We start from the raw sequence: 14,732 nt of genomic DNA on the forward strand, positions 1-14,732 counted from the left end.
GTAGTTTTTGTGGGTTTATTTATTCAGAAGCATAAGAAATGATTTCAGATTGAGTTGAATTCTGGTGCTGCAATTCGAGATTTCATGACTTACACCCTGCAAAAACATGAGCTGACAGGCCAGGACACAAACATACAGCCTTTAGCCCGGCGTGGCACATGCGGGGCTGCGGTGAGCTCCCTTGCTCAAAGGTGTAAATAAGTGAGCACATCAGCCACAGAGAAAATGCTGCTGCACATTTTAATGCAGTTACTGTTCATCATTATCATCTAAAATCACTTAGCAGAGATAATCCAGGGTCGTCGTAGATGAGAGTGGAGAATCCCAGACAAACCTGCCCCCCCCCACCTTCTCCCAGCTCATTCCAGCGGAGCCCGAGCCGCTTCCAGCCCAACTTGGAGATATAATCCCTCCAAGGGTCTCGTCCCAGTAGGCCAAGCCTGTTAAACCGCAATCAGGAGGCGTCCAGAGGGCATCCTGATCGGATGCACGAACCACCTCAACTGGCTCACTGAGGAGGAGTAACAGCTCTGCTCTCCCAAATGGCCGAGCTCCTCCACCTGTCAGTAGAGTGTGGCCCACCACCCTGTGGAGAGGCTCATTTCCGCCGCTTGTATTCGCGATCTTGTTCTTTCGGTCATTACCCACAGCTCATGACCACAGGTGGGGGTCAGGATGTAGACTGACCAGTAAACAGAGCTTCCCCTTATGGCTCCCCCAATGTCTCACGATCCCTCTTCCCATCACTTGTGAACAAGACCCCAAGATACTTACACTCCCCCTCCGGGGGCAGGTCTTCTTCCCTCACCTGGAGCAAGCTTGCCATCTTTTTCTGGGCCAGGACCATGGACCATGCATACTGTTATTTGCGGAATTTCTCACATGGGAAAAAAACGTAACATAAAGTGGCCTGTGAAAAAGTTATGGCACCTTTTATACTTCATGCCCCCCCCACGTGTTAAACACACACAGTAAACAGGAATTGCTCATCACTTATTTACACTTAAAAAAATCACAAGTTGCGTTGTACGTGTTAAATTTCGCTTTCAGCCAGGAATTTGCATTTCAGCGCATGACAATTTTCCAGATTGTACTGTCTGCCGACGTCACTTCAGACTTCAGTCGATTCAGGTTTAACTGTCTGAAAGTGATGCTGTAAAGCTCCACTGAGCTGAATGAGTCCGAGTGAGTGATGAACGTACGGCGGCCCAGGAGGATCAAACGTTTATCTTAATATGAACACAAAAATATGAATCCCCTGTAAAAGTCTCCATATGATGAGTCTTAGGAAGCCTCGAGGAGCTTCACTCGTGGTCACTGGTGGATCTGTTATCAGTGTCTGACCTGAGATCACGAACGATATCTGCCCGATCCTGGATATACAGCTGGATCTGGAAACAAAAGCAGATTTATTTTAGCCATTAATGCTTAGGTGGGTTATGTCTGTCATCGTTTAGTACCTACACGTAATTATGTGACTGCGAGACGATGAAATGGTGACACAGTTCTCTATATTTGCTTCTCATTCCATATCGGACACTTCCACGGTCTGGACTGAAAATCTGCACTTTCCAAATTATTTCCCCACTTGAGCCATTGCTACATTAAGAAATGCATGATCTCTACAGGACGCAGAAAAACTAATTCATGCTTTTATTACCTCAAGGCTGGACACTGTAATGCCCTGCTGTCTGGACGTCCAAGCAAAAGCCTCAACAAGCTTCAGCTGGTCCAGAACGCTGCAGCCAGAGTCTCACAAGAACCAGAAAGTTTGACCAGGTCAGCCCAGTTTTATCAGCCCTGCACTGGTTACCAGTTAAATTTCACACTGATTATAAAATCCTATTACTGACCTATAAAGCTCTAAACGGACTCGCCCCTCAGTACCTGAGTGACCTTCTCTCCCACTATGAACCATCACGCCTACTTAGATCACAAGGTGCTGCTCACTACTGGTACCTAGAACTAATAAAGCTCCATCAGGGGGGCGGAGCTTCTCATACAAAGCCCCCCAGCTCTGGAATAATCTTCCTGTTAATGTTCGGGACTCAGACTCAGCCTCAGTCTTTAAGTCTAGGCTAAAAACTTACTTGTACAGTGGAGCCTTTGATGATTAGTCTCCCTGTCAGGTCTGGACCTGCTGGAGTCTCTGCTGCTCTGTTTTACTGTAATCTGTGGTCAGCCACTCTTTACAGAACTGACTCTGTGTTTTCTTCCTTTCTCTGCCGAGTTGATCAGCTGCCCGTCCTGTGTGTCTGATGCTGCCTTCTTCCCTGATCGGGTGCCACTGCTCACCAGCCATCGGCTTGACCACCGCTGTTGCTGCATCATCATAAACTGCTCAATAAAATCCCTCACCTTGTCCAGCTGCTCCAGAGTGTCATCAACATCGACCCCTTCAGCTCCTCCTGCGACGACGCCAGTCAAGTGATAAAGATTCAGGGTCACAACTTTTATCTGGCCCAACAGAAGCGTCTCTTTGGCAGCCGTCGCCTGGATGTGATTCCATGCGGATTCCTGTAATTAACACGAATCTCTATTATTAACCAACATTATAGCGACGAAGGTGCTTATTATTCATAACTATAGCAACAGCGACACTTATGTAATGTAAATTAATAACAGATGGTCCTGAAATATAATTGACTGGGCCACATATGAAGCTGTGTATCCTCCTGGGTCCCCCTGGGTTGGGCTGGAGTCTATCCCAGCGCACACTGGGCGAACCTTGGGGAGGTCACCAGTCCGTCACAGGGTAGTCACGCAATTATTTGAGTATCTCGTACTTAATGACCGTTTTGACTGGACCTTTTTTTTCTAAATACTCGTATTCACCAGCCGAGGGTATTTACACTTAAATAGTGCAGCAGACTGACAGCAACAGCTCTAGACATCTAAAGATTACGAAATGAAGCCTCAGAGCTTTGTGTCAGAGGATCAGAGCAGAAACAGGTCGTACCCATCTGAGGGCCTGAGAGAGGATGGTGTCCAGTTCAGTCTGGAGCTGTGAGAGTCCGTTGTTGTAGTGCAGTAACGCCGATCCTCTCTCACTGACGTACCTCCTCAGCTCCACACCCTCCGTCTCCCTCTCACTCTCCACCTCGCTCTGCCGCTTCAGCAGCTGCTCCCGCGTACAAACCAGCGCGTCGAAGCGGCCAATCAGCTGCCCGACATCCTCAAACTGAGACACCAATCACACAGACAGTCACGGAAATGTGCGTATGAATATGTATGAATGTACTGCTCGTCAGTTTAAGGCAGACAGAAAAAACTTACTACCGAAAATTCCTCGCTCGTTTCTTTTCTTGAATTTATTGAGACTACTTCCCATCCTCTGTTGTTGATCCTTATTCTCTTTACGACTGATATACGTAAATAAACTCTGTTCTGATTGGCTCCGCTGTATTGTGATTCTGAGTTTATGGACGGCTGCTCCAATCCATTTGCTTCCCGACAGCCAGGAACAGCACAACGTTTAACTGTTTTTCGTACATCTTGCAATCCAAAAAACTGAAGACTGTCTGCTGGAACAGGCTGAATGGGTGGGGCTAAACTGGTGCAGGCTGAATGGGTGGGGCTAAACTGGTGCAGGCTGAATGGGTGGGGTTAAACTGGTGCAGGCTGAATGGGTGGGGTTAAACTGCTATAGGCTAAATGAATGGAGCTAAACTGCTGTAGGCTGAATGGGTGGGGCTCAACTGCTTTGCGTTCAATGGGTGGGGCTAAGCTGGTGTAAGCTGAATGGGTGGCGCTACACTGGTGTAAGATGAACGGGTGGGGCTAAACTGGTGCAGGCTGAATGGGTGGGGCTAAAGTGCTGTAGGCTGAATGGGTGGGGCTAAACTTAGAAATCATTATGGACCGGAGAGTGGACAGTGTATTGTGAAGCTTTATAAATATTTACATAACATCCAACTTCTTTCTATTAAAACAGTGAGGACCAAAGTGTTTTTTCTTTGATGTGGTCCTTTAAGATTAGCGACTTTACTGGAAAAATGTAGCATGAAGTTATAATTTCTCCTCATCCTTCATAAAACGGGTACTTTACCTTTTTCGAGGCCTTGAGGACGTCATCTAAGAAGCTGCAGTAGACTCTGTTGCGGTTGACTCGCCCCTGCAGCTGCTCTTTCTTGGCCAGCAGGGCGGCGATGTTTCTCTGTAACTGCCGCTCTTCCCGCTCTCTCTCTCTCACTACAGCTCTCTCTGCCTCGGCCTTCTTCAGACCCCGCGTCTTCTTAGCATCGTTCTCCTACAGAGAGACACAGATGTTCATTTATACAGCAGGTAGTTCCGATCACGCAGGCTGATTGGTTAAGAAGCGTAACATCACAAGTTTTTCACAAACACTGTAACACTCCGCTGAGATGCTGTTGCTAAGCAACGACTCTGACAGCTGTAGGAGACGCTCAAGCCATCTGCACGTTTTTACTTCTTACTTTGCCACAAACAGAAAACGGACGCTGTTAAGACCACATCTGACCGACAGCCGATTTGGTCCGACTCTGAAGACGAGACGACACTAAATTCCCAAACTGTCGTCTCCACTGAGCAGCTTTTCAGTCGGCAGCTGTGACAGAAGAACAGCTGAACAACCTGGAATCAGCCAGAATTGAACCCAACACCATTCGCCAGACGTGTCTGATCTTCAGAGTCGGACCAAATCAGACTGAGCCATAAAACTGACCCAATAAAACACAGAAAAGCTGCTCAGTGGAGACGCCAGTTTGGGAATTTAGTGTAAGGAGCTGGAGAACGACCTGCCGGCTGAGCAGCGAGTGGGCGGAGCTCATTACTCTGACGTAGCAACAAGCTGCTCGTTAAGGAGCTATAATTAGGAGGAAGGAACTGAACATTAAAACATATTAAACGCCAGTTTATTCATTTCTTACTGTATTTATTAAACTGCTGTAACAGTCGACCACTGAATGTGCTTCTCTGTTTATAACCCGATCATAATCGGATTCCTGCAGTTATCTGATATTCAGATCATATAACAGCACACTGATTTCTTAGATCAGAGTAAGGTCTAGAAATCTGATAAAGAGGCTGGATTTCAGCTCAGTACTCAGATTCCTCAGTGTGAGCTCTTACTCTGATTTCTTTCTCATTTCTCGGTCTGAGCATGTGTGAAAACAGACAGTGGTGCCGGAAATAAGCAAGAGACGCAGCAAAGCCCTTTTGGAGCGACGCTGAAACTGAATACATGCTTAACGTAATTAAGGATTTAAATACTCTTCATCTTCTAGACGATGTTTGTTCATATTTTTAGGTAAAGTGGTGCGATACTTTTAAAAATAAGCCTCTCATGAAGTTTGAGATTTACGTCACGTTTACATCTCGTCCTCTTCTGTGAGTTCGGCTGGTTGTAAAGCAGAAATCTGATTACTGTCTGACTCATGTAGACCTGGAGTTTCCTCATTATCTGATTACTGTCTGACTCCTGTGGACCTGGAGTTTCCCCGTTATCTGATTACTGTCTGACTCATGTGGACCTGGAGTTTCCCCGTTATCTGATTACTGTCTGATTCATGTAGACCTGGAGTTTCCCCATTATCTGATTACTGTCTGACTCATGTAGACCTGGAGTTTCCCCATTATCTGATTACTGTCTGACTCATGTAGACCTGGAGTTTCCCCATTATCTGATTACTGTCTGACTCCTGTGGACCTGGAGTTTTCCCGTTATCTGATTACTGTCTGACTCATGTGGACCTGGAGTTTCCCCGTTATCTGATTACTGTCTGATTCATGTAGACCTGGAGTTTCCCCATTATCTGATTACTGTCTGACTCATGTAGACCTGGAGTTTCCCCATTATCTGATTACTGTCTGACTCATGTAGACCTGGAGTTTCCCCGTTATCTGATTACTGTCTGACTCATGTAGACCTGGAGTTTCCCCGTTATCTGATTACTGTCTGACTCATGTAGACCTGGAGTTTCCCCGTTATCTGATTACTGTCTGACTCATGTAGACCTGGAGTTTCCCCGTTATCTGATTACTGTCTGACTCATGTAGACCTGGAGTTTCCCCATTATCTGATTACTGTCTGACTCATGTAGACCTGGAGTTTCCCCATTATCTGATTACCATCTGACTCATGTAGACCTGGAGTTTCCCCATTATCTGATTACTGTCTGACTCATGTAGACCTGGAGTTTCCCCATTATCTGATTACTGTCTGACTCCTGTGGACCTGGAGTTTCCCCGTTATCTGATTACTGTCTGACTCATGTGGACCTGGAGTTTCCCCGTTATCTGATTACTGTCTGATTCATGTAGACCTGGAGTTTCCCCGTTATCTGATTACTGTCTGACTCCTGTAGACCTGGAGTTTCCCCGTTATCTGATTACTGTCTGACTCCTGTAGACCTGGAGTTTCCCCGTTATCTGATTACTGTCTGACTCATGTAGACCTGGAGTTTCCCCGTTATCTGATTACTGTCTGACTCATGTAGACCTGGAGTTTCCCCGTTATCTGATTACTGTCTGACTCATGTAGACCTGGAGTTTCCCCGTTATCTGATTACTGTCTGACTCATGTAGACCTGGAGTTTCCCCGTTATCTGATTACTGTCTGACTCATGTAGACCTGGAGTTTCCCCGTTATCTGATTACTGTCTGACTCATGTAGACCTGGAGTTTCCCCATTATCTGATTACTATCTGACTCATGTAGACCTGGAGTTTCCCCATTATCTGATTACTGTCTGACTCATGTAGACCCGGAGTTTCCCCATTATCTGATTACTGTCTGACTCCTGTAGACCTGGAGTTTCCCCATTATCTGATTACTGTCTGACTCATGTAGACCTGGAGTTTCCCCGTTATCTGATTACTGTCTGACTCCTGTAGACCTGGAGTTTCCCCGTTATCTGATTACTGTCTGACTCATTTAGACCCGGAGTTTCCCCATTATCTGATTACTGTCTGACTCATGTAGACCTGGAGTTTCCTCATTATCTGATTACTGTCTGACTCATGTAGACCTGGAGTTTCCCCATTATCTGATTACTGTCTGACTCATGTAGACCTGGAGTTTCCTCATTATCTGATTACTGTCTGACTCATGTAGACCTGGAGTTTCCCCATTATCTGATTACTGTCTGACTCATGTAGACCTGGAGTTTCCCCGTTATCTGATTACTGTCTGACTCATGTAGACCTGGAGTTTCCCCATTATCTGATTACTGTCTGACTCATGTAGACCTGGAGTTTCCCCATTATCTGATTACTGTCTGACTCCTGTGGACCTGGAGTTTCCCCGTTATCTGATTACTGTCTGACTCATGTGGACCTGGAGTTTCCCCGTTATCTGATTACTGTCTGACTCATGTGGACCTGGAGTTTCCCCGTTATCTGATTACTGTCTGATTCATGTAGACCTGGAGTTTCCCCGTTATCTGATTACTGTCTGACTCATGTAGACCTGGAGTTTCCCCGTTATCTGATTACTGTCTGACTCATGTAGACCTGGAGTTTCCCCGTTATCTGATTACTGTCTGACTCCTGTAGACCTGGAGTTTCCCCGTTATCTGATTACTGTCTGACTCATGTAAATGTGTTGATCAAAATCTGATTTTCTGCAGTTATCGGATCATTAAGTGCATGAAAACACGCTGATCATCGTAACGCCAGAATGTGTAGCTGCAGCCTCACTTTGAGGTACTTGTCAAACTTCAGTAAAGAGTCTTTGAGTTTTTCTTCTTTTATCTTCAGCTCTTCTCTCCTCTGCCTCAGACTCTCTTTCTTCACCTCAAACTCCTGAAGAGGAACACAAAGACAGACATACACACACTTCAGGCAACAATTCGTCAAAAAAGTCTAATTTACAACATTTTTCCCCAATTTTTCAACACAGATCGGAAGTTTCACGCTGGACCTGCGGGGCTAATATGGCTAACAAATAATGGACCATTATATCCCACCAAGTCAGCAGGGTAGCACGTTTGGTACCAGGCAGACCTGAGTTATCGCACGGTTTGTTGCTTGAACATAAGCTAATGCATCACTTACAGAGGACACATTTAAATACCATATTTCCTCATTTCCTGCTAATTTTAATGCACAACGTTTATTTATTTGGAAAAACATTACATTTGAAAGGCACCAGAACTTTTGCACCGGCCACATTTTATGTTTTATTTTTTCTCAATATGTTAAATTCAGCAAAAAAAACAGTATTTGTTTATTAAATGTGCAGAAGTGTGTTCTCAGTAGAGGGTGTGTTCGCTTATTTACACCCAGACAAGCAACAGCACACACAACTTGACCAGGAGCGCCCAAACTTTTGCACTTTTATACACGACCGTATCCACAAACCTGGACGAACATACATCAGCATCACTAAATACACCTCCAAAAGACACCTGGATGACTCCTCCTTTAGGATTTGGGGGGGGGGGGGTTGTGTAAAATTGATATTTTGCCAGATCATTTCAAAATTTCATTTGGGGGCAGTCGTGGGCTGGAGGTTAGGGGGAGCTGGCCCTGTGACCGGAAGGTCACCGGTTCGATCCCCAGCACCGTCAGTCCATGCCTGAGGTGTCCTTGAGCAAGACACCTAACCCCCAACTGCTCCCCGGGCACCGTGGATAGGGCTGCCCACCGCTCCGGGCAAGTGTGCTCACTGCCCCTAATAGGTGTGTGTGTATTCACTAGTGTGTATGTGGTGTTTCACTTCACGGATGGGTTAAATGCGGAGGTGGAATTTCCCCGTTTGTGGGATTAAAAAAGTATCACTCAACTTATAATAAACTGATAAACTTGTAACTGGTTTAAAGTGAATTTCACTGTGTTTCTACCTCTCGCTGAGTCCTCAGAGCAGCGTCCGTGTGCTTTATCTCTCGGCGTTTGTCCAGCAGGCGCGTGGCTCCAGTGCGGAGGTCCTCCTCTGGTACGGGCCGACCGCTGGACACAGTCAAAGACCAGCTCAGTTTAATGAACTTTAGGCCATACAAGTGCAACATAACACACAACAGAACAGACGCTGCACTCAAACAACATCATTTTAACTGGTTCAGATGTGAGCAGAGCCGTTCAGATCGGTTTGGTGGGAACGCTCCGTTCTAGAGAAGCTTACCGGGTCAGAACCGTTCACAGTGGTAGTGATAGGAACCAGACGTCCCCCTCTAAAAGCTCCTCACAGAGAGTTCCTACATGAGATGGTTATGAATTCACTGCCTGATGACAGAGACGCTGATTTGCGGTGGTGTTGTGACAAAGTTTTGGACTCCGATGTGTTTGAATCATTCCTTTTAAGCCATTCACGGCGGAGGGATAAGCTTGAGGCAAAATAGTCCCCAAAAAGAAACACATTTTTTCAGATTTTCCACTATTTAATCATCATCAACGCTCAATTTTAAAACTCAGACATCTCAAGTAGGTTCACTGGTGGGTTTGGATAGTAAATAAAACGGCTGTATTTGTGTTGTAAACGTGGCGACGTCTGGTTCCTATCACCACCACTGTGAAGACATCTGAGTGTGTACGTTTCTCTACAATGAACCATTTTACACCAAAGCTCTCTGAATGACGGTGTTTACATCTCAAGGAATGAATTACTGAGCATGTTGGAAAAAATGGTGGAATTCCCCTTTAAGCACGTCTCTACCGTAGAAGCTCTGATTTGAGCTGTTCAGGCGAGCTAAAGTGAGCAAAACGTCCGAATGAAATCTCGGCGCTTTAGAAATGTTCTTACCTGCAGAGCTGCTGCTCGAAAACGGTGCGAAAGCAGTCCTTCAGACTCACAGCCATCTTTTATTCCTCCGGGGGAAACGTCGAGCTTCAGCTCTTCAAACTTCTGGCTTTCCTGCTGAGTCGTTTCCACGGCAACACACACATCAGACACAGCGCCTCTGCCGCCCTCCTGTGGTTAAAGCGGGTCATTACAACTCAGATTACAGGAGCTCACGTTTCTCCTCTTTCCACGGTGGAAAGTTCTAGATATCTTTTGCGTTCTGCCCTCGGCTTTCCTCTTTTGTCAGTCAGCCTGGTTCCACGATATGTTTTAGCCCTTGCAGGTGTTTCTGAAGCTCTTCATACGTTTCATGTTTCAAGATCAAGCGCTGCGTTTCTTAATGTGGCGCTGATGAAGCTGCCTTGTTATGATGCACCAAAGATGTGGAGCTTATGAGTATGAAATGTGATTATTACTCAGGAATTAAAAGCACCTAAAAACACATTTATTTACTATACATGCGCCAATCAGCCATAACATTAGAACATAAAAACTCCATTTCTCTGCAGGCTTCGTTACCCTGTTCTTCAGTGGTCAGGACCCCCATGGACCCTCACAGAGCAGGTACTGTTTGGGTGGTGGGTCATTCTCAGCACTGAAGTAACACTGATGTGGTGGTGGTAGTGTATTTGAGGGTGTTGTGCTGGTACGAGTGGATCAGACACTCAGACCGGCACAACACACAGTAACACACTACCACCACGTCAGAATGACCACCCAAATAATACTTCTCTATAAAAACTATATGTATACTGTATTATCAAAAGTTTTCACTCACCCATCCAAATCACTGAACTCAGGTGTTCCAGTCACTTCCGTGGCCACAGGGGTATAAAGCCGAGCCCCTCGGCCTGCAGACTGCTTCTACAGACATTAGTGAAAGAATGGGTCGCTCTCAGGAGCTCAGTGAGTTCCAGCGTGGTGCCGTGATCGGACGCCACCTGTAGTGGGGTCAGCGGATGCTGAGGGGCATAGTGCGCAGAGGTCACCAACTTTCTGCAGAGTCAATCACTACAGACTTCCAAACTTCATGTGGCCTTCAGATCAGCTCAAGAACAGCATAGAGAGCTTCATGGGTTTCCATGGCCCAGACATTCTCCGGAGTGACCAATCACGCTTTTCCATCTGGCAATCCGATGGACGAGTCTGGGTTTGGCGGTTGCCAGGAGACGGTACTTGTCTGACTGCATTGTGCCGAGTGTAAAGTTTGGTGGAGGGGGGATCATGGTGTGGTGTTGTTTTTCAGGAGTTGGGCTCGGCCCCTTAGTTCCAGTGAAAGGAACTCTTAAAGCTTCAGCTCCAAGAGATTTTGGACAATTTCACGCTCCCAACTTTGTGGGAACAGTTTGGGGACGGCCCCTTCCTGTTCCAACATGACTGACCACCAGTGCACAAAGCAGGTCCATAAAGACGTGGATGAGCCAGTTTGGTGTGGAAGAACTTGACTGGCCTGCACAGAATCCTGACCTCAACCCGATAGAACACCTTTGGGATGAATTAGAGTGGAGACTGTGAGCCAGGCCTTCTCGTCCAACATCAGTGTCTCACCTCACAAATGTGCTTCGGGAAGAACGGACAGAACTTCCCATAAACACTCCTAACCCTTGTGGAAAATGTGGGATCTCACATGTCACTCAAGTTCAAGTGTGTGAAGCCAGACAAGCCAATACCTTTGGGCCTATAGTGTATATATACAGTATATATGCACATACACACTGGCATTAATGGTGTTTATCAGTGCCCACTGCAATACTCTTCTCACTCCTGTCATTACAGGTTTTGCCCTTTCAGGGGCAGCGTTGTGACGCTTTAGTTCCAATGGGCCTCTAAAAGCCTCAGTGCTCGTTTATGTCAATAAGCCGAATGTATAAATGTTTCACCTCTTTATAATCAAATAAATAATTCCGCTGTGTGAAAATGCGCGAACACAGAAAGCATCTCTGCTTGATTAGCCGGGTCAAATGGACTCGAACAAAGCGTGTTAATATAAAGTAGGTCTGAGTGTTTTTCTATGTTTCCTTGTTTGGCTTTGTGTGTGTGTGTGTGTGTGTGTGCGTGTGTATATGAGAGTGTATGTATATGACTGTGTGTGTGTGTGTGTATATGTATATGTGTATATATATATATATATATGTGAATGTGTGTGTGTGCGCGTGTGTGTGTGTATGAGTGTGTGTGTATGAGAGTGTGAGTGTGTGTGTGTTTGTATATGAGTGCGTGTGTGTGCGCGTGTGTGTGTATGAGTGTGTGTGTTTGTATATGAGTGCGTGTGTGTGTGTGTGTGTGTATGAGAGTGTGAGTGTGTGTGTTTGTATATGAGTGCGTGTGTGTGCGCGTGTGTGTGTGTATGAGTGTGTGTGTGTGTGACTGTATGTATATGAGTGTGAGTGCGTGTGTGTTTGTATATGAGTGCGTGTGTGTGTGCGTGTGTGTGTATGAGTGTGTGTGAGTGTATGTATATGACTGTGTGTGTGTGTGTGTGTGTATGAATCTTTAATGAACACTCTGTTGTCCCTCTTCCTCTTCCACTGTCGCTCACAGTGCAACCACAGCATGTTAATAACACCAGGATAAGGAACGGAAGTTTCTGGCACGCTTGTAAACGTCGAACGTCGCTTTTAAGTCTGAATTAATATTTGAAAGCGCTCCTTTAATTTGCTGGCGCTGCTGTAGAATCCACACCCTGAGAGGGTTAATGGGGAGTTTTGGGGAGTTAGTGACATGCTGGCTTTGAGGTGAGGACGTTTTTACTTGGTCCTCAGACAATTTTCTACGTTTAACCGACTGAATCTGATCTGACAGTTTCTGTAAGAGAGTGTTTCTGTGGAAACGTCCATTTTTGTGTCCCTAGCGTTTACAGATATACTCCACTTAAAACCATGTTTGGGTTACAGTTTATTATATAGTAGCTATTTTAACAACTACACCTCCTTGAATATTAGTTTTTAAATCTATCTAGAACTCCAAGTACCAACACTTTCAACTTTAACTACAATAATCTATGCATGACTATGAAATAAATGATTTAAATGCCAAAGAAATCAAATAAATATTATAAAATATATAATGAGTCCCCAGGAGTCGAGTCTCTGGTGTTACCGCGCATCAAAAAATCTCTTATTTTGAAATAAGTCACACCGATGATGTGGTGATCATGCATTAAGGAAACCTTTGAAATGGTCACTGAGGTCCTAGTTAGGCTCACAGGTCACTAAAGGTCATGCATGGGACAACGAGCAGTGGATTTTTTAGTAGGGCTGCAGTTGCCTTCTCCTAGGCTAGCTAAGATGAGAATCTGGGAACGTAGAACCCTGGGAACATACAGCCCTAAGAACATAGAGTCTTGGCAATATATGGCCCTGAGGACATAGTACCCTCAGCATATAGAACCCTGGGAACCTAGAGCCCTGGGAACACAGGAATCTGGGAACATATCCCAGCTGGAAAACCCCATACAAATCATTCATGATCATAAAAGTGTTTCTGTTGGTTCCTGATGGTTTTGTAATGTGTTTTGACTTTTTAATGGATTGATATCACAATCTAAAGGATTCTCATGGTGTAACAGTTGACTAGTGGGTGATTCTAAATGCATTTGGTGGTTTCCTAATGGGATCTAAAGGTGTTCCACAGGAACCTAGTGGTCTCTACTGGAATGCATTAAGTCAATTCCCATTAGAAAGCAAAGCCATTATGTTTGAAACTGAATAGTTTCTAATGGTTCTTTTTCAACAGACATAACCCACAGAGCATTGAGAACATAGGGCCCTGGAAAGATCCAACCATGGGAACATAGAGCCCTGAAAACATAGGACCCTAGGAAGAAAATTCCTTGGGAACATAGAGCCCTGAAAACATAGGGCCCTGGAAAGATAATTCCATGGGAACAAAGAACCCTGAGAACATAGGGCCCTGGGAAGACAGTACCATGGGAACATAGAGCCCTGAGAATATAGAGTCCTGTGAACATAGAGCCCTGAGAACATAGGGCACTGGGAGCATAGGGCCCATGAGCATAGGGCCCTGGGAGGATAATTCCATGGCAACATAGAGCCCTGAGAATATACAGTCTGGAGAACATAAAGCCGTGAGAGCATATGGCCCTGAGAACATTGAGTCATGAGAACATAGGTTCCTGGGAAAACAATTTCATGGGAACATAGAGCCCTGAGAACATAGAGCCATGAGAATATAAGACCCTGGGAAGATAATGCCATGGGAGCATAGAGCCCTGAGAACATAAAGTCCTGAGAACGTAGAGCCCTGAGAACATTGAGTCATGAGAACATACGGTCCTGGGAAGATAATTTCATTTGAATATAGACCCCTAAGAACATAGAGCCCTGAGAACATAGGGCCCTGGGAAGATAATTCCATGGGAACATAGAGCCCTGAGAACATAGAGTCCTGAGAACATAGAGCCCTGAGAACGTAGAGCCCTGAGAACATTGAGTCATGAGAACATACGGTCCTGGGAAGATAATTTCATGGGAATATAGACCCCTAAGAACATAGAGCCCTGAGAACATAGGGCCCTGGGAAGATAATTCCATGGGAACATAGAGCCCTGTGAACATAGAGTCCTGAGAACATAGAGCCCTGAGAACGTAGAGCCCTGAGAACATAGAGTCCTGAAAGCATGCAGCCTTAGATACAGAGATGAGACTAACTGCATTAGTCTAACAGTATGAGCTCGTCCCTGTTTTCTGAGGTCTACGTTCTCAGGGTTTCATGTTCCCTGAGCTAATTAGCTCCCTGAGGCTAAGCTGGCCAGGACAGATGAACTTCCCCGGAATAAAGAGAGAAATGAGCAGATTTTTCACATAAACAGAAACATTAAATACTGGAAGCTCAGATTGGGTCCCCAGTATGCAGTTTGGTCAAATGTGTGTTTCGCTGATGTTTCAGACGTTTGTTTCGTTACTGTTAGCATTGGAGCTGTGAGGCTCATCTGGCTAACAAGTGATGTAAGCTCACGTTGGCTGATTAGCATG

The 14,732-nt window shown here is 45.5% G+C and overlaps 1 protein-coding gene across 1 annotated transcript; it reads right to left on the reverse strand.

Moving 5' to 3' along the window:
• Window positions 1-350: 350 nt before the first annotated feature.
• Window positions 351-9,824, reverse strand: cfap73 (cilia and flagella associated protein 73). The gene is made up of 7 exons (XM_017724608.2): window positions 9,700-9,824; window positions 8,804-8,909; window positions 7,659-7,763; window positions 4,049-4,249; window positions 2,960-3,181; window positions 2,359-2,517; window positions 351-1,391 (listed from the first exon to the last, which is right to left on the reverse strand). Exons 1-7 carry the CDS (start codon window positions 9,753-9,755, stop codon window positions 1,305-1,307), a joined length of 936 nt encoding a protein of 311 aa, XP_017580097.1. The 5' UTR covers window positions 9,756-9,824; the 3' UTR covers window positions 351-1,304.
• Between the last annotated feature and the right edge of the window lie 4,908 nt (window positions 9,825-14,732).

The sequence above is a fragment of the Pygocentrus nattereri genome, chromosome 23, assembly GCF_015220715.1.
Source record: "Pygocentrus nattereri isolate fPygNat1 chromosome 23, fPygNat1.pri, whole genome shotgun sequence".
NCBI lineage: Eukaryota > Metazoa > Chordata > Actinopteri > Characiformes > Serrasalmidae > Pygocentrus > Pygocentrus nattereri.